Source organism: Pinus tabuliformis, chromosome J, assembly GCF_031772625.1.
Source record: "Pinus tabuliformis cultivar Carrire ecotype Pingquan chromosome J, CPIR1, whole genome shotgun sequence".
NCBI lineage: Eukaryota > Viridiplantae > Streptophyta > Pinopsida > Pinales > Pinaceae > Pinus > Pinus tabuliformis.
Genome location: NC_142295.1, coordinates 1,223,858,211 through 1,223,882,831, shown reverse-complemented (window position 1 = coordinate 1,223,882,831; position 24,621 = coordinate 1,223,858,211). Strand labels below are relative to the sequence as shown.

The 24,621-nt window shown below is 38.5% G+C and overlaps 1 protein-coding gene across 5 annotated transcripts in view; it reads right to left on the bottom strand.

The window, feature by feature from the left end:
* LOC149231541 (E3 ubiquitin-protein ligase CHIP-like) overlaps positions 1-24,621 on the bottom strand; it is a 200,788-nt gene that overhangs the window by 138,178 nt on the left and 37,989 nt on the right. For 3 of the 5 annotated variants that reach the window (XM_089379225.1, XM_089379222.1, XM_089379221.1), the window contains exons 2-3: positions 16,783-16,850; positions 16,632-16,695 (exon numbers count right to left, since the gene is read on the bottom strand). In XM_089379225.1, coding sequence (XP_089235351.1) covers positions 16,632-16,695; positions 16,783-16,850 — 132 coding nt within the window. The remainder of the gene's footprint in view (positions 1-16,631; positions 16,696-16,782; positions 16,851-24,621) is intronic. The other 2 variants (XM_089379223.1, XM_089379226.1) reach the window with 1 other exon arrangement.

Sequence of the window (24,621 nt, the reverse complement as noted above, 5' to 3'; positions counted from 1 at the left end):
TTCTGCGGTTTGGGGGCACCTTTCCCTTGCTTTGAATTCGCAGATCCAAAGTTTCGCTTCTTCTGTTTAAACTTTTGCTCGACCTTGACGGCATATCGGTATACCGTGCCGAACGAGGAGATATTCAAGAATTCTATTTCTTACTGGAAGTCCTTGTGCAGGCAGCAGACGTACTTGAGTACCAAATGCTACTTTGAATCCTTGATACCCAACTTTGTGCGAAGGGTATGGAAAATATTGGTAAACTCCGGCAGGTCTTGGTCCCTTCCTTGCCGCAGCGTGATCCACTTTATGTATTGATCCTCATAGCTTCCAATAAGGTAGCACTGCTCCTTGATGGCATCCCTGAATGAATCCCAAGTGGGTGCGGCTGAAAATACTGAACTTGTACTTTCATCCTTCTGCTCGCAGTAGGATTCCCACCAGTCCTTGACGTGGGGGGCTACTTTGAGAAGAGCAAAAATAATCTTTTACCGACTGGAAAAATCATGAACAGAAAAATAACCCTCAAGCAGATTTAACCATTTATCGACAACGTTTGCGTCTATCTAACCCTCGAATATCGAGATTTCAAAACTAACTTCTACCTTAAACGATGTGGCATTTCTAGAGTAGCTGTTGGAAGTCGATGCGTCGCCCCTGGGTGGCCGCTGAAAGATTTGGGCAAAGTTGTGCATCATCGCGTTCCTTTGTTGCTCGAGGGCTTCTTCGAGCAAGATTTTGATAGGATCTCTTGCGCCCTCGTCTTTCTTTCCATCCGCCATGGGAGGTCGTCGAGATTTGCGAGGCTGGTCTTGCAAAGGTTTGACCAATTCAAGCCCTAACTCCTTATATACTGACCTTGTTGGGGACATGCAAAGAAAAACAGAGAAAAAGCAAACCGCTCTGATACCACTGATCCGGATTTAAACAGGAACGCAACAAATTATAGAGATAACCATAAACACAAAGATGCAGCGGAAATAATACTTCATTTCATTAATGCAAAATACTGAAATATGCTTACAAACAGCAATGGAAATAAACCAACTAGGGCGATGCTAGCTTATCTCTGAGGAGAGATGTGGCGGCTACATGCCTCTGAACTGTGTTACAATGAGGCTCACAGACCTATTTATTGTTGAGAAATAATGGAAAACCCTAAACATCCAAAAATCTAACCCTAGAAGATGTAATGCCAAACAGTGGGCCCCGTTTGGGTAAATTGGTACATCAACTTCCCGGGGTCGTAACTTTGGCATACGATCTCCGTTTGACACGCACAGTTTCTCGTTAGAAAGATCTATCCGAGAACTACAACATTGGGAAGAGCAACATCGGCCCATGGACCCAGTTGTTCCCAGTTTCTCCAAAAAAACGTCGTTTAGGGCCACAAAACAACTCCGGAAGTTCAAGACCCAAAAAACTACTAAAAATAGTAAATTGTGCTACAATTAAGGAAACTGAAAAGCTAAAAGAAACAATGGTGGGGTTCCAAGTGGACTTGGCAAGTGGCCAACAATATCCACTTGGATTAATTGATTTAAGAGTAGATAAGATTTTGTATTGAAGGTGACCAAACCTTCTATGCCAAAGTTTACATGGGATGACTTCAATATGAACCAAGGCTTGAGATAGAGCTATATGTAGCTTGTAGAGTCTTCCTTCACATATCCTAATGACTTTTACATTATTGATGCTAAAGCCTGGATAGTTAAAGTTTTGACTTTGACTTTGTCATCATTGTACAAATTGGATTTTCTCTCTCTCCTGGACATTTGATATTTATCAATAAGAAGGATTGGTTGAGTTTTCCCCCTTATGGGGTTTTTCCCTAGCATTAGCCTAAATATCTTTGTTCATTGTCCTGGCTTGTCTCCTAGTGCATTGTTGTTGATGTTTTATGTACATTTGCTATCAATAATGAACTATTGTTGAAGTTTAATGTGATTGTTAGTAGAATCTAAAGTGAAAGTGTTACTGGGCTAATTGTGAAAATTCCTGAACCAGAATCCCTACTGCAACAACTGATGATATTACTCCTTTTTGTTAAATTCCTTTAAACAAATTACTTGTAGTTTCCTAAGGCAAATATCGTAATACATACACTGCAGCCTTCACTTAATTAAATTATATGTGGAAACAAGAGACTAAGCAAGAAAGAAAATACAACACAAATGACACTACTATTTTTGGATAAATGTCCTTGGAAAAACCCAATGCAAGAAAACTGGTGTTGCAGCGCTGAGGGTTTTATATTATATTAAATAATATTAATTATTTTAATAAAATCATCTCTGGGTAGAATTTCCCAAAACACTTTATGGTTTCTTTGGAATACATGTGCCCAAGCCTCCCTGCAAAATTTGAGGCCCAAATCACATATGATGCTACCCCAAATCAACACTCCCTCTTAGCGAGGAATGTGCTCTAGCAATATATTGTTCTTGCATACTGCTTAGACTCTGAAGCATCGTCCTCTGCGTTGTTGATGTCTGACATGTTGTCCACCAACTACTGCGTTGTTGATCTCTGACATGTTGTCGACCAACTACTGCGTTGTTGTTGTAATTGTACTGATGTCTTTGACAGTGCCACTACCAATGCTACATTTTTACTATAGCTCCCTCTCAAACGTTGCATCTGATATGCTACTAACACTGCATCCGTTCAGCAACTCATTTGTTGAGATAAGCAACTGAAAAACATCCAAAATCACTGAACTCATTGTGTTCAATATGATACCACGTGAATGTTGAAGCCTGACTGTTGCTAGTCTTTGCGCTGACCCTCTGAATCTACTGGATTGTTGCTGATCATTGCTCTGTGTCATTTGCACTGCTACCAACTCTACTCTATGCTACTCAGACTCTGGCGCTCCTAGCCACTGCAACTGTCTCCCCGACACTCCTTGACACCAACCGACATTAGTCCATCCTTCTACTCTTGATCTGGGCTCCCGTAGCAAGGTATTGATCAAAGAGGTGGAATCCTCAAGGGTACTACCCATTTGTAGCTCTTTTGAACTACAACTCCAAATCAGCTCACCTCACTCTTGTAGGTATCTCTGTTGTCATGGTGAAATCCTCCTCTTCGATCTTCGCGACTGCATCCTTAGAATCGTGCTTCTCATCCTTGTATGTTTTCTTCAAAGGACGTTGGGATGCATAGTGGCCCATCTCGCCACATATGAAACACTTCACCTTGGAGACGTCCTTCTTTCGTCTATGTTGCCCCTGTTGTCCCTTCAATGCAAGGGCTGCATTATCCTCCTCCTTGGGCTTCAACCCACTGTTGTTGTTGCTTCTGTCAAGATTGACCTTGACCAGGTCTCTCCTTAGCACCTCTTGTTTTAGAGCTGCCCACATCTCATCCCATTTCGGCAATGTTTCTCTTCCCAGGATACTCTGGACAAAGACTTGCCACTCATCTAAGACAGAAATAAGAGCTAGTGTAACTAACTCTGAATCTTGAGGTGTATGCCCTGCAGCAGACAACTCATCACGGATTTCCTTCAGTTTTGTGAGGAATGCATCCACATGCTCTCCCTTCTACATCTGAGAAGATCTCAGCATCTGCTCCAAGTACATCTTACGCTGCTCAGAAGATCCCTGATATGACATGGCCAAGGCATCCCACATCTCCTTAGTAGTCCCTTTGCTAGTCGTGACACACCATGTGACCCTTGACTCCATCTAGGATCATCCTCTTGGCCTTTGCCATCTCACCTTTGTACTTCTTCAGTGGATCTGCATCCGCAAGTTCAACCACCATGTTGTCAGCGTACGTCTTGAGCGCATGCTCATCTAGAAGGAAAGAAATTCTAGCCTTCCAGATGATGTAGTTGGATGCTCCGTCCAACCTGTGTTGATCCCTCAAGCCACTAGTTGCCATATCTGCCAAAAACACTGTCAAAAATCTCCTCTATGCTTCATGAAAAGTAGGAAATGGAAGTGTATGATGGAGGAATATTTTGTCAGAGATTCGGTTGGTAGTCCTACTACAATAAGTTGAGAAGCAACATCAAGTTGTCTAAAACACCCTGAAGGTTTGTATTTGTTTATGTACATGTGAAAGTATATTATTGATTGGGGTTGTGTTTGTACAGGTGAATCTCTCGAAGGATTTGATAGCATGTTGGTTACCAATCAGTTTGATTGGAAGAGATTGGTCATCCTTGATCTACTGGATCAAGGAGAGTTGTGGCTTTGTGAGTGAAGCATTCCCTGGGAGGACATTTGGCTAGAACTTTGTGTTGATGTCTAGGTCTTGAAGTTAGAAAAGTTGGTGTTGATTATAAAGCTTTGTTTTTTATACACACTTGGCTCTTTGGATTGGTGGTTAGAAAGTAAGCCTGATGGTACCTACAGGGGCTGAAACCTTGAGTCCACCTTAGTCACACTTGGATAGATTGCCCTGGTCAGGAATCTAGTTCGTGGCATTGTGGTGCCTAAATTGTTGAGAGGCCAATGGATAGATTGCCCTGGTCAAGAACCTAGTCCATGGCATTTCAGTGCCTAAAATTCTTCATTGTTCATATAGTTTGAGATCTTCTATTGTATTTGTATATGATGAATACCTCCCTAGTTAAGAGGGAATGTTGGAAAATGTAACTAGGTTCGGTCTTCATTAATGTATTCGAGTCATATTTTAATGTACTTGTCAAAAGAATAAAGAAAAGAATTATTATTATTATTATTATTGTGACTTATTAAAGCATGGGTTTCATGCTTTGGTCACCATGTTTTAGGTCAAAGTCCCCATTGAGGACTTCTAGGATTTATTCTAAGTCAATAGAGTCATTGTACTTTTAAAGAGACCCTTCTTGGGCTTTTGAATCATGTAAAAAGGTTAAATATTGAGTCAAATATAATGTATGTATCCTCCACACCAAGTCGGCCTAGAAGTGATCAAGTCAACCTAAGGACACTAATTCGACCTCACATGAAGTCTATAAATACAAGCAAATCGAATTCATTTGGAGCACTCTCTCTCACAAGAAGTTTGATATCTTTTGAAACTGGGAAAAGTGTGAAGTCTGAAGTTGGGAAGCCAAAAGAAGTGAAAGTTGGGTGGAGTCTAAGAAGAAGAAAATTGAAATTTTGGTGCCTCTCTCTCTTTGTTTCGTGCCCTAGATTAGGAGGTCGAAGTCTTCCAAGTTTCATTGGTGCCGGATGTTGTTACCTAGTCGAAGTTGTTGGAAAGAGATCGAAGATCTGGGAGGCTGACTTGGTGTGGAGGGAAGGTTTGGTCTTTGTCTAGCGTGAAGAGTCTCAAAGAATACTATTGAAAGTAAGAATTTTCTTGACTCGGTTTTCCCCTCGAGGGGGGTTTTGCCCTGGCATAATGCCTACATCTGGGGTTTATTGTTTTATGTGTCGCTGCTTTGGTAATTGCTTGATGAACTAAAAGAAAGAAAATATAAAGAATCGTAATAACAAGAAACATCACAAGTAATTATCAAGAATGAGAAAATATTTCTACCTTTCTGATTTTCTAACACCTAGTTCAAAGGGAGCAATTGCAGCAGTGGAGATCGTGGTAGTGTTCAAGTCAAATCTAAGTGTACGAGGTTCTTCCAGAATCACCTTCCTCACTAAGGGGGAGTGTTCAAAATAGTAGCGAGTAAGGTCTTCTTTGACTTGTGAGTTAGTTAAGAAGAACACAAGCAATCTTTCTTTAGCTTGCACAAGTTTCTATAAATTAAGACGAATTCCTAAAAGTTAGAATGAGTTCATGAAGCAGTTTTAACTCATGAAAATAGTTGGAGGCTCAGTTGTTCATCTCCTAGTGCGAGTTAGAAGTCTCAATGGGTATTTTTTGGCTAGGACGAGTTAAATGTGTTAGAAAATGTAAAGTGGTAGTTATTATATCTTATTTTCTTTATCCTTGATACTTGCTTGTGAATATTTAGATATCTTCTTTAATGTTCTTTAGTTAGATATATTCATCAAACAATATCAAGAAACAATAACAACAAAAGAGGACACAAATGTAGGCTCTCAGCCAAAGCAAAACCCCTCCAAGAGGAAAACCCGGAAACTTTTCTCCTCTTTGAATCTGCTTCAAATGAGATACAATGACCCAATTGTTAGTTTTTGTAGCATCATATGTGTTCTAGCCACGAAATTTGGTGGAGAAGCTAAAATACATGAGATCCCGAAAACCCAAAAACTGTTTCTAGAAATTCCGCCTAGAAGTGTCTCAATTAGATTACTAACGGATTTTAAATATTTCGTAAGTCTAAACTTAGGCAAGATGGTTAATTAATCAGTATTAATTGAGATAAAGTGAGAATCATCTAGAAACTCACATGGATCGATCCAGAGACGATCCTAGCCATTGATTAAATTTTAATCTTGGTGCTCCAACAATAGATTATAAGAAGAGATCGATGTGGTGATGGAGAATACACTTGAGCAATTCGATTTCTTGGCACATCAATTTCCAACATAGCAACAGTCAGTTATCAGAGAGAGCCAAAGATCGAAGTAGTGAGTGAGGGCCAAGGACAGTGATCCAGAGGAATTTTTTTAGATCGAGAGGAATTTTTCTAGATCCAGAGAGGCAGCAGCAAAAGCGTCGAGTTATCCCAATGAGGTAGCATAGAGCTCTGTGCAGTTGCTTCAGAGTGGGCAGTTCAATTTGCTAGAGAGAAAATCATTCTCAGTTCCAGAGGGTCGAAGAGACAAATTTCTTAGCAGCAAAAGGCAAAATGACTTCATCAGAGACCAGTCAAAGGCTAGACGTCATAGTCATTGCCAGTCCAACGCAGAGGGTGACACAGAAGCTTCAGGAGGTCGAGCTTTCTATAGGCAAGTTGTGTGGGATTGCTTGTGGAGGAAGGGTAAATTCCCTTCAATAATTTTGCCCAGATATTCTTGTTGTGGATTGCCAGTTTTAGGCATCCAGATTGTACTCAGATTTCACTGTTGTATAATAATGAAAACCCTCATTATTGCACCGGTTTTCCCAAGTTGGGTCTTTCTAGGAACATTTGTCCAAAAATAATTTTCTCATATTTTATGTGTGTGTGCTAGCATTTCTTAGTTTTCAAAGCATTATTTTTCTACAGCATTTTATTTGTGAAGGTTCTAGTGTGTTTATTTCGATATTTGTCATAGCAAATAAATTGTTAAATTAATTAACAAATAGGAGAAATAATACCAATTGTTGCAATAGTATTCCATATTGGAATTTTCACATGGTGTCAAAGCGCAGTTGATCAGCCAGAGATCTCAGAAGCGGAAGAAGGAATTTTGTTGTTCAGTGAGAGCAGTAGGCCAAAATTCCCAGGGGCAGCGCATTCTTTTGCCAAGAGGTTTGAGTTACTTGAGGAAACTCGATTTTCCAGATCAGAAAAATTCGATTTTGCAAAGCAAAAAAAAAAATTTGATTTTCCAAATCGAGTAATTCCAGAGGCAGAGGGAGCAGCTTATATTTTTCGTTGGGAAGATCTCTAGCTGGATGCAGAGGTTTTTGCAACAGCTTTATAGAGCAGAGCCAACGTCGGGTGGAAGAGAGAGAAGCACACACAGTTCAGGGAAAAATTTCCTTAGGGAACTTCTAGTCTTAGAAGTTCGATTTTCCTTGCAAATTGGGAGTAGTTGTGAGCAGATCTTCTCACTCGAGAAGAGAGTGTGAATAGCAAAGCAGTAGATAAGCAAAAGGAAAGAGGGAGTTTCCGACAGTTCATTGAGATGGCCACTGCAGGGCTTTGTGATCAAAATAGGTTGGATGGAGCTTCCAACTATGTCATCTGGAACGCTAGGATGTCATTCCTTCTAGATGAATATGGTCTTTAAGCCTACATTGACAATGTAGTGGCAGTTCCCCAGGATGTATATCAGTAAAAAGAATACAAGAAGGACATGGCGCCGACAAAGTGATTGATTCTGGATGGAGTCAAGGATCATATAGTCTCACATATAGTTGGCAAAGTTATTGCCAAACAGATGTGGGATGCTCTCTCCACGTTATACTAGGGAACTTCCGACAACAGAAGATGTTTCTTGAGGAGAAGCTAAGATGCATCTGGATGCAGAAGGGGGAAGGCATAGATCCCTTCCTTACCAGGATTCAGGACGTATGAGTCCAGTTGTTAGTTGTTGGGGCAACGCCTCAACCCACGGAGCTAGTGTGATTGGCACTCAACACTATCAGAAGATTGGCAGGGCTTTGTCCAAAGCATATTGGGCAGAGATATGCTATCAGAGTCAGACAGGATATGGGTCAATCTGCAGCAGCAGGAGTTGAGGTGAGCTCTACTAAAGAGATCCATCAGTGGCAACAGCAGCAGCGGATCGGAGGTGGTGAAGGAGGAGAAGAATGTGGCCCTCGCATCTAAGGGTCCCAGACAGGGCAGAGGGAGCAAAGGGAGAAGAAGAAGGACCTTTCAAACGTCAGATGCTTCAGGTGTGGTGAGATTGGTAGCTACAATACCCAGTGTCCTCTCAAGAAGGACAAAGAGGAGAAGCAAGACCAGCAGCCAACCTCAGCAGAAATCGACAAGTCGTCCTGTAGGTTGGAGGAAGACTTCGCAATGTTTGCAAACATACCTCCAGGAGTGAGGTAGGGAGATTTGGTACTGTAGTGCCAGAGAACTACAGAGATTGGGAAGGATCCTTGAGGAGTCCACCTCATGGATCCCAGTATTCAGTATTCAGTAGCAGGATGGACTAGTGGCAGTTTATGCAGTCAGTTCCAAAGTAACAGTTGCAAACTAGTACTAGTCAGATGCTAAGGAGCGCAGTGCAGTGTTGACAGCAGAGCAAGTGGTTAAGTGTAGAGTTGGCAGCAGCGCAGATTCTTTAGTGACAGTGTAGATGTTAGTAGCCATCAGAGACTCTGGAGACAGATGCATCATACTGAATACAATTGATTCAGTATTTTGGATGTTTTTCAGTTGCAATGCAGATGCGGTGTTGGCAGCAATATGGCAGTGTCCGCAACAGCACAGATGTAGCATATATCAGAGTTGCACAGTGGTTGGTGGGCAGCAGCAGCGTGAGATGAAATGATACAGAGACAGAGTGTTGTGGCAAGGTGTGCAGCACTAGAACACGTTCCTCACTAAGATGGAGTGTCAGTTTTTGTAACATCGGATGTGTTCTAGCCACGAAATTTGGGGGAGAAGCTAGAATACACTAGATGTCCAAAACCCATAAATCGTTTAGGGAAATTCCGCCTAGAAGTGTCTCAATTAGATTATTAACTGATTTTTAAATATTTCCTATGTCTTAAACTTAGGGAATATGGTTAATTAATCAATATTAATTGAGATAAGGTGAGAATCATTTGGAAACTCACAAGAATCGATCCAAAGATGATCCTAGCCATTGATTAAGTTTTGATCTTGGTCGTTGGTGCTCCGACAGTGGATTATAAGAAGAGATTGATGTGGTGATGGAGATTACACTTGAGCAGTTTGATTTCTTGGCAAATCAATTTCCAGCGTAGCAACAGTCAGTTGTTGGAGAGAGCCAAAGAAGTGAATGCGGACACAGAGTGATCCGAAGGAAGTTTTCCAGATCCGAAGTGTTAGAAACTCAGAAAGGTAGAAAGATTTTCTTATTCTTGATAATTACTTGTGATGTTCTTGATTTGTTATTACGTTTCTTTATATCTTCTTTCTTTTAGTTCATCAAGAAATTACCAAAGCAATAGCACAAAACAATTGACACCAAATGTAGTCTCACAGCCAAGGCAAAACCCCTCTCTAGGGGAAAACCCAATCAGTGATTTTTCCTTCAATAGTTTTCCAGAGATATTCCAAGACTCTTGACCTTGACACAAACTTTCCTCCACACCAAGTCAGTCTTCTTCCTTACTTGCAGATGATCCTTCTTAACCTAGCATAGCAGCAGCGGTGACGACACTTTCTTCGACCCAACAACTTCAACCTTTCCTTAGAGACTTTGATCTTCACTGAAAGACTTCGATCTTCACTCAGAACCTTCGATCTTGGCCCAATACAGCTTCTTGAGGTGATAGCATCACACGACAACTGGCTACAGCATCAACACGACAACTGGCTACGGCATCATATGGCAATTGGCTACGACATCAACAAGAGAACTTCGATCTTCCAAACTAGGGCACGAGAGAGAGAGATAGTTGCACCAAAGGTTTGATTTTCCCTTTCTCCTTCTCCTAGACCAAACTCGCACTTCCTTCTCTTCCTATTTCGCACTTCTTCCGGCTTCAAGAGATATCGAACTTGCTTGAGAGAGAGTGCTTCAAATGGAATTCGAATGGCTTCATTTATAGCCCTTTGGTGAGGTCAAATAGCCTCCTTTGAGGTCGACTTGATCATCTTCAAGTCGACTTGGTGTGGAGACAACAAAATTCATATTTGACTCAATACTTAACCTTTTTACATGATTCAAAAGCCCAAGAAGGGTCTCTTTAAAAGTACAAAGACTCTATTGACTCAGAATAAATCCTAGAAGTCCTCAATGGGGACTTTGACCTAAAACATAATGACCAAAGCATGAAACCCATGCTTTAATAAGTAACAATAATAATAATAATTCTTTTCTTTATTCTTTTGACAAGTACATTACAAGATGACTCAAATACATTTAATGGAGACTGAACCTAGTTACATTTTCCAACACATAGAGGCAACAGTAAGAGGTTTGAGTTATCCTAGTGAGGTAGTGCAGAGCTCTGCGTAGTAGCTTCAAAGAGGGCAGTTCGATTTGCTGGAGAGAAAATCATTCTCATTTCTAGCGGGTCGGAGAGAAGAATTTCTCAGCAGCAGAAGGCAAAACAACTTCATCAGAGACCAGTCAGAGGCTAGATGTCATAGTGACTGCACAGTGCAACGCAGAGGGTGACACAAAAGCTTCAAGAGGCCGAGTTTTCTGTAGGCAAGTTGTGTCGGGATTGCTTGTGGGGGAAGGGTAAATTCCCTTCAATAATTTTGCCCAGATTTTCACTGCTAGATAATAATAAAAACCCTCACTACGGCACCAGTTTTCCCAAGTTGGGTTTTTCAGGGACATTCTTCCAAAAGTAATTGTCTCATATTTTATGATTGTGTGCTAGCATTTCTCAATTTTCAATGCATTATTTTTCCACAATATTTTATTTGCGAAGGTTGCGGTGTGTTTATTTCAATATTTGTCGTAGCAAATAAATTGTTAAATTAATTAACAATTAGGAGAAATAATACTAGTTGCTGCTAAAGGATTCCATATTGGAATTTCACACCAATCCCTAGACCAAGTCCTTCTCCAAGTACCAAGTCATCCCTTCCTCAAGTCCTTCCTTGGATCTATACCAAACTACTTCTTCCTTGCTACTTCGATATGCCAACTTCAACTATGCAACTTCGAATTCCCAGCTACTAATATTGTACCTGCAACTTTGACCCAGCAACATCATAGTTGCAACTTCTTGGAAACCCTAATACAACGTCCTTTTGATACCTACCTAGAGCAAGACAACTCTCCCAAGGTCAACGAGGTCTAGACAAGGGTTTTCCCTCTTCCAACTACAGATTTTGCACTTCATCCTCCAGCAAATCGAACCTGCAATTTTTGATTTGTTTCTGCAACCCAAAAACCCTAGACTTTGGCATGTGTGAGAGAGATAGAACCTAGAAACAACAAATTTTGTCCTCCCAGCTTCTCCTAGAACTTCGCTCTCCTTCTAACTCTCCCAACAATAGATTGAACTCTTTCTTGTTGATCAACTTGTATGAGTGTGTCTCCAAATGAAGTCGGACTACTCTTTATATAGCCTTCTCAAGGCGTTGAATTCCCTCCTTTAGGCCGACTTGAGGATCCCAAGGCCGACTCGTACTCTTGGAGATTCCAGGACTTTCTAGACTCGAAAATAATTCTTTTCACAACTACAAATTGACCAGAAGGGTCGTATAAACATGATGTTAACTCATGACAATAAATCTTAAGACCTAACAAAACCTAGAAGCACGAAGAACATGCTTTTACCTAAAAGACAATCAATAACGATCATGAAACCCATGCTTTAATAATAATAATTTTCTTTTTCTTTTCTTCTTTATTATATAGGATACATATTGAAATGAGTACAACAATTATGAAGACCTAAACTAGTTACATTCTTCAACAACATGAGTCAGTTAGACTTAGTTAACTATTCAATTACAAGACCGAGTTCCAAAAATAAACTTGCCACATTTGGATGGGTCGAATTGGTTATAAGGAGGACGAAGGCATAAAATTAGATCATTGTTTTCTGTGAGCACAACGTTGTGAGACAATACACTAGAGAGAAAGTGTTTTGTGTGTGAGCTAGCGAAGCTAGGAAGAGTGTGAAGGAGAGGCCTATATGGAGTGTTATGGCAGAGGAAATTCTTGCTAGTGTGCAATAGAAATTAGGAGAAATTCCTAGGAAATAGGAACCTCCTATGCACTAAGAAATAGAAGGAAATATCTAGGGCCAGCACAAGGATTTAGAAGCTAAGGACAGGGTTCTTGCAAGCAGCGTTTCAAGCTAAGTACTAGTAGGGAGAACGAGCTTTTTTCTAGAGAGACAAGTTGCTTTGTAATAATTCTATTTTCTTTGTCAATAAAATTTCTACAGCTAGCAGAGGGTTTTCCCAATTGGGTTCCCTAGAAAATATTGTGTTGTTTTGCTATCATGTGACTATCTAATTCTATTCTATTTTGCTGCAAATTGGTAGAGAAATCATGTGTCTTGGTGTTACAAATTAGTTTTGGATTTGTTCATACAAGCAGTAGCAGAATTTCAAGGAAATTCTACAACCAACCCTAATGCATTCAGAAGAATGAGAACCAAGATGAATCAAGGAGGATATATGAAATATGCATTGTGAAAGCATGAGCAACCATAGGGTTTCATGATAGTTGAGTCAATGAAAGATATAACCAATTAAAACGTAAAAATAACCATTGAAACCTTGAAAAGCAAATGGGGGCCCAAAATTTATGCATATTGGCCGAAAATTTCGGGTGTGTTGTAGCGGCAACAACACTACTATAAAACCCTTGTGATCTCAAACCATTCCCTAAGAGTTTTTGTAGTTCTGATAGCATGTTAAATTTCCAATACCAACCCATATTCGTTTATACCTCAACAATTTTATTCCCAGAAAATTACTAGATAAAATTCTAAATTGTTGGAAAATAAAATCATTGGTATTTAACTTCTAATAAAAATAATTTGCAATGAAAAAGATAAAAGTAGAGAGATCAATCACATCACAACAATAAGTATACACCCATAACAATTTTCCTTCATTAAAATTCTTAGGAAAATCTGGGCTTAGACCCACACAAAAAAATACATTAGAAAATGCACTACTAGAATTTGTAACTTAGCCCCCGTAGGAAAATCAGCCCACCATATAATTGACCTATTGAAGAATTCGGCCCAATAGAAGCTTGGCCTTTGGCACTAGCAAATTCGCCATCCCTTTTTCTCCTCGTACAACCCCTACACACTAAGTGAAATTAGCCCACTAGATCAATCAACCTCTCCACAAACCAACCTCCTTTATGCTTCAGCTACTTGGCCTCTTGGAAATACTCCTGAAATTTCCCTACATTTTTCCTCCCTTCTCTTTAGTATAGCTAGGCCTCTTGCTCTTGAGAAAATCGCTCCCTCCCCATGAGAAAATTGCTCTCTTAATGTTGTGTAGTTGTGTTGTGCCTTCACCTCTCAATTAGGCTTCTTTTATAACTTTATTAAGCCAAACCCCTAACCCTAGTCTCCTAAGTGATTAATGGTCAAGATTAGATCTTGCCTCACTTGAACTCAAAGGTTGAAATCATATCTAAGTCACTTAAATAATTTTATTAATTATCCTTAGTACTTTGGCTTAATAGTCTACAATAATTAATTGACTTTTATTGTTTTACTTTTCCTAAGTTAGACTTAGGAAAGAAGTCACAAATCACCTACTCCACCAAGCAAGCACCTAAAGAGGCAATCAGCCATCTTCTACATGCTAATACACCAAGCACATGTAGAAGAGATTCCAAAGCTTCCAAAAACTTTAACAAAAAACTTGTGTTGTACTCTTGATATTCCATGGAGACCCTCATGATTGTGTTAGTACAAGAGTTGAAAACTTAGGTTTGAGGACCCAAACCCTAGGATGGACATGAAGACTTGGACACTAGTGGTAGAGTTGTCTTGTAATCCTTAAACTTGTGTAATTATAGTGGGTTAAGGTATGTAAATGTGAAGGAAGACAAAAGTACGAGCATGGAGACCTTGAAAATGGTTTTGCTTGGAGAGCCTGTGAACCTTCGAGAATTATCCAGAGTGGACCTGGTGGTGTTGATGCTCGCTTGTTATGGAGTCTTAACTATTGGACAGATAGCCTGGTGCAATGCCTTGCTAGGCCTTTGTACTGTTGTATAGGTTTGCTATCAATGGCAGGTGCCCTAGCTAGTGTTCAAATGCAATTGAGAGTCCTAATTTGTGATAAGCTTGAAGGACTATCTTATAGCTTCACTCTTATGTGTCTCTGAAAGGTACTTTACTGTCCAAACAATGTATACTTGCAAATACTTGCAAAGCTTATTTTCATTGTATAATCTTGTGGTGAATGAATCATTTCTGGGGTTGTCTGATATGCTAATTGATCATGAACATCTATCTGATTTTGTTCAGTGATTTGAAAAACATATAGAATCCAAATGAGCAGTTTTCTGACTGTAATAAATCTGTTATCACTAAAAGGCTGAAAGTTCACAATATAATTGGTTGGATATCAGTAAAATACATATTACTGTAATTTATACTTCATATTTAGCCCAAAGGAATAAACCTAGGGAACCTCAAGGGCGAAGTGAAATTTCTGAATTAGCATTAAGCAATGATTCTGAAACATTCCACATCAATGGTATCAACATTGTCTAGAAAATAAACTTTCCAAAATATATTCCTACAGAGGAGTTGATGCCATGTACCGCATACAAAATCCCAACACTCTCAAAAACAAGTGCAGCTCCAAAATATATGTCGAATGGTTTCAACCTCTCCACAATCTAAAGAGTTGTCTAAGACACCAGCTCCTTAGACGGAAAATCCAGATAGAGCAATAGCAACTGTACATACCCTAAACCTAAAGGAAATGTTGAAGGACTACACTGTCCAGAAAGAACTCACCCACTTCTCTTCAAAATGTGAAGGGCTCAAACATTTGTTCAGCAAAATAGGCCTAATGCAAATCCAAATAGGCTTGCCATACCACCACATCCAATCCCACCAAATCAGATCTAAATGAGAACATTGAGCATCCAAAGCCCCGGAAGTCAATCAGCTATTGAATATCTTGAATAAGAAGACAATCAAAGTATGGCAATCCAAACTCAAATAAGAGAATGGGCTAAGTCTTCAATATCCTAGCGCCCACATCCCAAAAGTCTCTCCAGTAGAATATCTGTTCCGCAGTAGCTTCTTGGAAGGTATTTGTTAACATGAGATAAAAAGAAATGTCTTGTTCTCTATGGCCAGAGCACATAACAAGCGATGTCAATTACTTCTAAATCCATCCTATTGCCAAGTTGGTGCAAGAACAACTTTTTTCCACGCTTCAAGATTCTCTACAAAATAAGTGAATCACTAATGCTGACACCAATCAAGGTAGCAATCTCATCATTTAGTATGAAGTGCCCCTTGAACCACTGAGTTATTATCGTGGTGGCAACTTCCATGGTTCCTTGCAAAAAAGGCACTGCATTATCCTATAGCAGATAAGATAGCCCCTTGCAAGTGATCTCAATCAGACCTAAACCACTGCGAACTTGGGCAAAGTGCAAATGCACCAAGGCACCATAGGAAGTGAACAGCACCCCAAATCAGGGACCACAGGAAGTGAAGAGATCACCCCAAAATAGTACTGCAAAAATTTGTTAGGCAAAGTTACCTTCTTGTACCTTACATTTACATCTTAGTTGTTCATGGCTTCGACTATCTACTGGATGTTGCTAGAGCACAAGGTCTACTGGGGCGCATTTCCATACTAGGTGGAGGTGAAGTGTTAAAAATCAATTTGACGATGATTCTATCCTTCCATTGACTTTCCACAAGAATTGATTGATGGAAAGGTGTAGTATTTAAATGTTTTTTGTACTGCAAATGTGGCAATGATTAGCGATCTCAAGTCTATCTTTTGGTCGAGTGGTACTAAATACAAACCAAATTGGTTGAATCATTGGTGCCAATGTATGATGGCAATGGCATGGTATGCTTCTAAGAAAGCTTACAGCACCCCTACAAATTGATATTATTAATTGTACCTTCTATCCCCATTGACCTTTCTTATATTATTCGTTGGACATTAGAAAAATTATCCTACCCATGTGGGAATGGTGCATGCAAAAGCTTCGGCATACATAGTTGGATATTCAGAGATCTTCCCTTGGAAGGCAAACTTACAATTTATTATGTTTCTTGTTAGTCAGCCTAATTTCTAAAATGCCATGATAATATACGATAATACGAAGACCCTACTAAACTATATTTTGTTGATAGAGCTAATCTACACAAATTGATCACTACTTTGGATCAAAATACTTATATGTATAAAAGAAGTTGATTAAACAACAAAATATCCACAACAGTGTCTCAAGCAATAAATGAATTGTACATTCCAAATATTGATCTTGTGACCAATTTCAACTAACCTTAGTACAGTCTTTGTCAAGCTCCAAAGCTTTCCTACAATCAGCCTCAACCCGCCTCCAATCACTACATTTAATGATAAATGATATTTGAATTCCATGTTCATGTAAATAGAGAAACTTAGAATAAAAAGGAGTAACCCAATCAACTCACTTCTGTTTCATGTGACAAAGTGCTCGATTTGTCCAATAAATTGCATTATTTGGGAAAAGGGTTATAGCCTGCACCAAAACAACCACAAACATCAACTTATATTCATGAGCAACAATAACAATAAATATTTTCAAAGAAAATGATAAATGTATAAATAAATGTGATTTCCTCCCATGTAAAAACTAGACAAGCTAAGAACCATATCATGTGAACCAAAACAAGGAGAAGACATATGAGGCATCCTTTAAACTTTGCATAATTGGAATTAATGTTATACATATTTCATAGAAAATGTGCATTAATGTTTTCACATTCATCATACAAGTAGATACATACAACAATGGTATAAAAGAAGTACACCAACAAATGAAAGAGAACCATTTGAATAAGATTCATCATTTTTAGCCACAAGGGTTAGCTTTATTGGTAGATGCTCTTATGTGAAAGTACATGGAGCTCATGGAATCAAATCTCAATGAGTCCCTTGGGCTCACCCATTGATATTTTGGTTAGCAATTGCTATTATCCTCCATCCAAACAGAGGAACCAAGGAGAAATCCATAGAGAGCTAGCAAGCTATCAACGTCCTCACTTGCAATGCCTGATATGGAAGCAAGCGATGAACTATATTTATCCAGAAACAAACTAAAAAAAAACATACATTTTCAAAAACACATATTCTCGAAAACAGATGGTGCAGCATAAAGATGATGCTTTCACAATTGGCACCAATTACAGGAAATGCACTAAACATCTAATAAACATAGAGCCTTGTTTTTGCAAAAATCATGGATTTGTTCAAAATGGAATGAGATTGCCTTCGAGAACATATTTCAAAAAATAAACTTATAAGGGATTAGTTGAAAGGAATTGATAGGAAGGTTGAAGAAGAAGATGTCATTTTTATAACCTTCAAAAGTCTCTCGCCCATCCTATAAAAATTTCATTGAAACCCTCAACATCACATCAAAAAGCACTGACATCACGTTTCAGCAATTAAGAAATAGTCACAAAAAAGAAAGAAGTACTTTGGCTACCAGCGGGAACATAGCTTTAAAGATGGCTCTTGCAACAAAAATCAAAGGGAAAAGGCAAGTTTAGCAAGCAAACTGATGGCAGAAAAACCTTGGTTAAACACACCCAAAAAGTCACAAAATTCTTTGTGTGGAGACAAAGAATATGAGTAACACTTGTAGGAAACAATCATAGGATGAAGAACACAACCAAGGGCCTCAAACAAAAAAATGGGAACAATCTAAAAGGAATAAGGTTGATGCCAATATCGTTGCACATTGGAGGAAGAATTCTATGCATATATAGCAACCAAGGATGTTAAAGGTGATGAGACAAATGCTTGGTATAATACTTCAATGGCATCTAGACAATTAAATAACCAAAATAATTGGTTCATTGATTTTGTAAAAGCCAAAACACAATCTAACACTTCGGTGTTCAGTAATCGAGTGGAGCACTTTATTGAAGGAAACAGCAATATCCAAATCAAAATGAAAGGTAAACCATTGAAATTCATGAATGTGTTCGATGTTCCTAAATTTGGAGAAGCATCTAACTTCCATGAATTTGATTACAAAGAATAGTCCACATCGAGATGTAACTTTTTGGAGTGGCAAACATATTATAATCAAATAAAAATAAGCAACAAACTAATTGTTGTTGGTATGGAAAAACAAGTTGGGGAACAATGAAGAAGACAAAGCAAATGCCTTGATAGCCAACATTAGATGAAAAAGCACTGTCCTTTACGATCCAGATTGGATCTGTCATCGCTTAATATATACACCTAAATGTGGGAAAAGTTTCCAACTCCACAAGGTATAGTCTTTATGGCACAATGCCCAAAGTAGAGGCTGTCACTGATTCCCTACTCACTCTATTTAAGCTCTCTCCTAGGCAAGATAAGGGGGATAGTCCCTAAAGGTAGAAAACTAAGGAAAAACTTGTTGAAACAACAAGTCTAGGAGATCTAGAGGCAAGGCAACCACTTCTCTCAGTAACTTCAATTAAGATTAGATAGCAAGTTAAGTTATTAAAATGAGCAATGTGAGAAAGGTAGATCAGTGTGACACTTAAGATGAAACAGTGGGAGACCAGTGCCTTGATAACAATGCTCAAATAAATTTAAAGAACTTGTACAATGATATATGATACTTCAAGCAACAAGATAAGCAATAATACAAGGAAAGTGTTAGTACAAGAAATCAAAAGATCAAGATAATCAGATCTATGAGCAATAAACCTTTAGAGAACAATTGCAAGGAAAAGATACTAGTTCTTTAAAGACAATAAGCTTGAAATGATAAGTACAATTACGTAAAACTTGCAACTTATAAATTGAGCTCACAATTCTGATTATCAATGATCAATTGAACTGCAAGAATGAATGCAAGATCTTGGTTAATTTTAATTATATGCCTATTCTAAGGGTGAAAGCCTTCTCCTCAATTATTGAAGCAAGTCCTAAACAAGGTTGCAGAAAGAATAGTTGGGGAAGGAGGCTAGCGCCTCATTACAATACCTACCCAAGAGTTCTAACAACCCAAGTGTCTTCGTTCCTACAAAGGATTGCCCATAAGGGAACTGCGAGGTCACTAGTTTTAACCGTTGAGAAAGGGTCAAGATTCTCAACTTGGATATGAAGAAGGTGGTCCTAACTTTCTATCAACCAAGCTTATGCTTGGAGGTAAATTTTAGGAATGCAATACTAGATCTAAAATGATGATGAGATTAGATATTTTCAATGAGATACAATAATGGAAAAATGCTTCAACGTAAGATATTAATTCATCTATAACCAAGTTTATTTAAATATCACTTTAAAACACAAGATTTCAAGATTTCAATAGTGAACCAATGAAGCACTTTAGTATATTACTCAATGAAACAATGACAATTTCAAATGCTTTGGTTATAGAGCTTGTTAAGATGGTTTTCACATATATGATATGACAATGGAAACAAGTGAAAATTTAATGATGGCAACACAAATAGATGATGTCAAATGAGATTGCTAACAAAACAAAATGAAAAGATGCAATTCAAAGACTAGATCTAACTTATGATATCAATGAAGGCCTATCTAATCAATGAGAGCAATAGAAAAGGGTTAGTATCTAAATTTAAGACTAGAACAAAAGAAACTAACTAAGAAGATAAAGGCTCCTCCCTTTTAAATAAGGAGGGGGATACCATGGGATTGAATCCCAAGCTCCCTTCAAGCAAGAAGATCAATTTTATTATTAAGTCACAAGGAGGAAGAAGCCCTTAGACAATGAGAAAGACTCTCCCAGCACTCGAGGATATTACAAAGATAATAGCACTTCTACAACAATAATCACTCCTCAAGTTACCAAATACCAAAGAGGAAGGCACAAGACAATGAATGACAAGCTTCAGTGAAGAACGATTTGCACCAGACCTCAAGAAACCGCACAGCCTTGATGAATTAGACCTCCAAAGCCCACGGCCAACTAAGAAAAGAGGCTAGAAAATTTATTAAATTTATGTGACAAATTATATGTGATTTCAAGCCTTAAAGCTTCAAATTTTAATGTGAAAAACCCTCGATAGATTTGCTTCAGATAAGAACATATGCGGCCCTCTCAAAACCTCACGGCTAGGATGAAAGAGGCCTCAAGGCCGTACGGCTAACCATAAAAAAATTTGTCTAAAGAGATCAACTTCAAAGGCTAGCCCCAAGCTCAAAAATCAGTGGTAAAACCCTTAGATATATATATATATATATATATATATATATATATATATTATTATTTTGGTCGAGCCAAAATGTCAAACAAGACATTATAACAGCTCTACCATATTGGGCTGTAAAGCGCCTCTCAACGCAACAATGTTCGTCACTTGAAACTTGTTAAATGAGAGATCCAATCACAACAGACAATAGAAGAGTCAAAAGGTACAACTCACTAATGTTACAAATACAGTAGGCAACAAGGAGATCTATCACAAGAAGACCAAATAAGGACAAAATATGGAGAGGAATATGAACAACATAAGCACTATATTAAAAGTGAACTATTATAATTTATTTGAGAAAAGTAATGACGATAAATGATGTTATTTACATTTTTTTGGACAGCAAATCTAAGCCCAAGTCATCTGGAAGAGAATACAAACAATAACTATCAATGACAAAGTTTAGTACAATTTGCGTGAAATTTATGTTATAAAGAGCTTCATTAAATTTTAATCAATTCTTTATCGTAAGGTATCTCTCCTTCATCCCTTGGTTTTTTTTGTTTTCTAGATTTTAGAGATACACTTAATAAAACTTCTTAGACATTGCAAAAAAAAAAAAAATCTTATCTATTATGTTTTTTTGTTCTTTTTTTCAAGAATGTAAATAGTTTAGATTTGAAAAATAAAATACAATCCATGGCATAATTGCCTTTAAATTAACGTGACACAGCCTTACAATCATACAAAGTATCCAACATGATAATATCTCTATTTTCAAATTAATTGTACCGCGCATAAATTGAAAAAGAAAAATAACTTTGGCTTTCATAAATACATTAAAACTTAGTTTAACTAATTAACATCCAAACAAAGGTCATAAGAGATCAATTTAAATAATCACGCAAGCAATTAACTTTTTTAACTTTTTGACATAACCCAAGGGTTAGCTCAATTGGTCGAGGGCTCGATGCTAAAGCACCTTGCCACTGGGAGGTCACAGGTTCAATTCTCCTCGACACCCTTGGGGTTAGGCTCGGATTAGTTTGGCCAAGGGGTGTAGTCCCTTCGAGTGGACCTACCCTAATTTTCCATGGTTAAAATAAAATAAAAACAAAACAAAACTTATAGCTTTTTACATGACAAACCTATTAAATTCAGAGGAGAAATATTCATGTTGTCGCTCAAATTGTACACGAGAATGCGACAACGCTCAAGACAAGGGTTGTCACTCTAATCCTAGCCCCCTCCACACATGTGCAAATTGTTTAGGTCGGCCACATCATCATGTAGACTCATGAATCCCAATGGAAGTGACTCTTCACCCTCAACGACTTGTATAAATACAAGTGCCCTCTCACCTCATTTGGCATCATCATCACACACATTTCTTCTCTCTCCTCCCATTGGTTCGTACAGTTGTTGGGCAGATCTTCTCTCTCTCACATGTGTGGCAGAAGGACAAATTTCTGGGCAAATTGCAAGGCCGAATTTCATGACTGTTGTTGGAGTTTGACCAATGTTGACCAAGCACTTTGACTCATCCTTTGACTGCGATTTTTGTGGGAAAATTTTGTTTTTTGCAAGACATACAGTTTGGCACAAGAACCGAGAATTTTTGGGCACTTTGACTGTAGGGCTTACTACAGGGTTGACCGCAGACCTGACTGCAATGTTTGACCGCAGTTTTCAAGACTGTTTTGGGATTATTTTGACCACCTTATCAGGCTGAGTTTGACTAGGTATAACCGAGCTCCAAAGAGGAAGATTTGTTGTTGCGTTGACCATCTTTGCCTTTTTGGTTAGGGTTGAATTTGACTGCAGTTGACTGGAGATTTGACAGGGTTGTTTTGACTAGGATTTGGCAAGTCAACTTCACCCTTTTGTACTCTCTCTCTCTATTGAACATTTTGATATAATAATAATAAGAATTTATCAAAGGGTTTTCCCCCCATTGGAGTTTTTCACTGGCATCTGTCAAACATGGTGTCCTCATGTCTTGGCTTGTCTTTTGCATTGTATTTTATGTTCTATCGAAAGTTATTGTCAATGTGATTTATAATTGATGTGATTGCTATTGGAAAACTAAATTTAAATTGTCATTGGGTTGCTAAGGGAACATTGAAGTAATTGTGCTAAGCATAGAACATACCATTTTTAACCAAAATTAACATGGTATCAAAGCTCAGGTGAAGACAAAGACCGAGCAAGAGAGAGAAAAGAAATCACTAAGGGAGAGTTGTTAGACAAGACTATTAGACTAGCTTCAATGGCTACTGCATCTTACTTCAAATCTGAGGATAAGCTCAAGGACAAATCTGACTATCATGCATGGAAGATGACTTTCGAATTAACTTTGGAAGAGCATGATGCCATGGACTATATGCAAGGAAGAGTGGTGGAGCCTCCTTCAAATGCACCTGCTACTGCAAAGACAAAGTACAACAAAGGTGAGGTCAAAGCTAAAAGAATTGTCATAGACTCCATTCAAGAGCATTTGGCTCCCTATATTTCTTATTTGGGAATATCTAAGGAGATGTATGATAAGTTGATTGAGATGCTCAAAGCAAATAATGCAAATCAAATCCTCTTTCTCAAGAACAAGTTAAAGGAAATCAAGATGGATAAAGGGGAGTCTATCTGATCCTACTTCATGAGGATCACAAAAATCAAGAATGACCTTATATCTATTAGGGAAGTTATTGCTGACAGGGAACTCACTCTCATTGCATTTGGAGGTCTTTCAAGAGCATGGGATGTGTTTAACACAACCATTCTCAACAATGACAAGATTCCTAGTTTCGAGGAATTATTGGCTAGATGCACTCAAGAAGAGACGAGGATGGAGAGAGACAAGCCTTCAAATGGAAATGAACCTACTTCTTTCTCTGCTCATGCTAAGAGGAAGAATAATGTTGGTCCAAGGAGACGGGGTCAAGGGTTCAAGCAAAGATGCAAAGAAGGAAGAAAAGGGAGGTGCTACAATTGTAAGAAGTTCGGCCACTATGCTAGAGAGTGTCCTCACAAGAAGAATTCTCCAAGGAATAATGACAACAACCACAACAATTTCAAAGGCAATAGAAATCAAAGGAACAACAGGTTCAACAATAAAGGAAAGAGGAATGCTCTCCCTGCTTGATATGGAAATGGTCGACCTCCCAAAAGGACGAGAAATTCCAGGTATGAGGAAAGTAATGTTGTAGAAAAACAAAATAATTTTATCTTATTTCCACTCTATCTACTGTGATTCCTCCAAATACTTTGGATCATTGATTGATCGATAGTGGAGCCTCAAGGCACTTCACTAGGTACAAGGAGGCCCTCTCAAATTTGGTTGAAAAGAAGTTTAATTTGGAGATCATACTTGGAGACAATGCCACCTACACCATGAAAGGGATAGGTACTGTCACTCTTCACATAAATCAAGGTCCAACCATTCATCTACAAGAAGTATTGTATGTACTCAATTTGAAGAAGAACCTGGTGTCTATTTCTGCGATGGAAGATAAAGGTTTCAATGTAGCATTCATTGATGGAAAGGTATGTATTTGGCAAAGAAACTATAAAGATGCATTTACACTTGGTTTTAGGGTTGAAGGTCTCTATCAAGTTGGGAGAAGTCCTTTGGGAACCTTGACCTGCGATACTTCTCTTCAATCTAACTTATGGCACTGAAGATTAGCTCACCTTCATTACAAAGCCTTACCTGGGGTAAGGAGGATGGTCACAGGTATGCCCGAGTTCATCATGAATCATGGAGTTTGTCAGATTTGTGCAACTAGGAAACTTACAAGGGGACCATTCCCTTCAAGTGAAAGACAAACCATTGATATTCTTCAATTTGTCCATTCTGACCTATCTGGAATGTTGCCCGTAACATCATTGGGAGGATACTTATACTATGCAATTTTTGTAGATGACTTCTCTCGCAAAACATGGATCTATTTCTTGAAGAAGAAGGATGATGTGTTCAAATGGTTTCATTCTTTCAAAGTCTTGGTGGAAAAGCAAACAAGGAAGAAGATCAAGATATTGAGGATCAATGATGGATCTGAATATGAATCAAATGAATTCAATGAATTTTGCAGAGAGGCTAGCATTAAGAGGAAGACAATCGTTCCATAC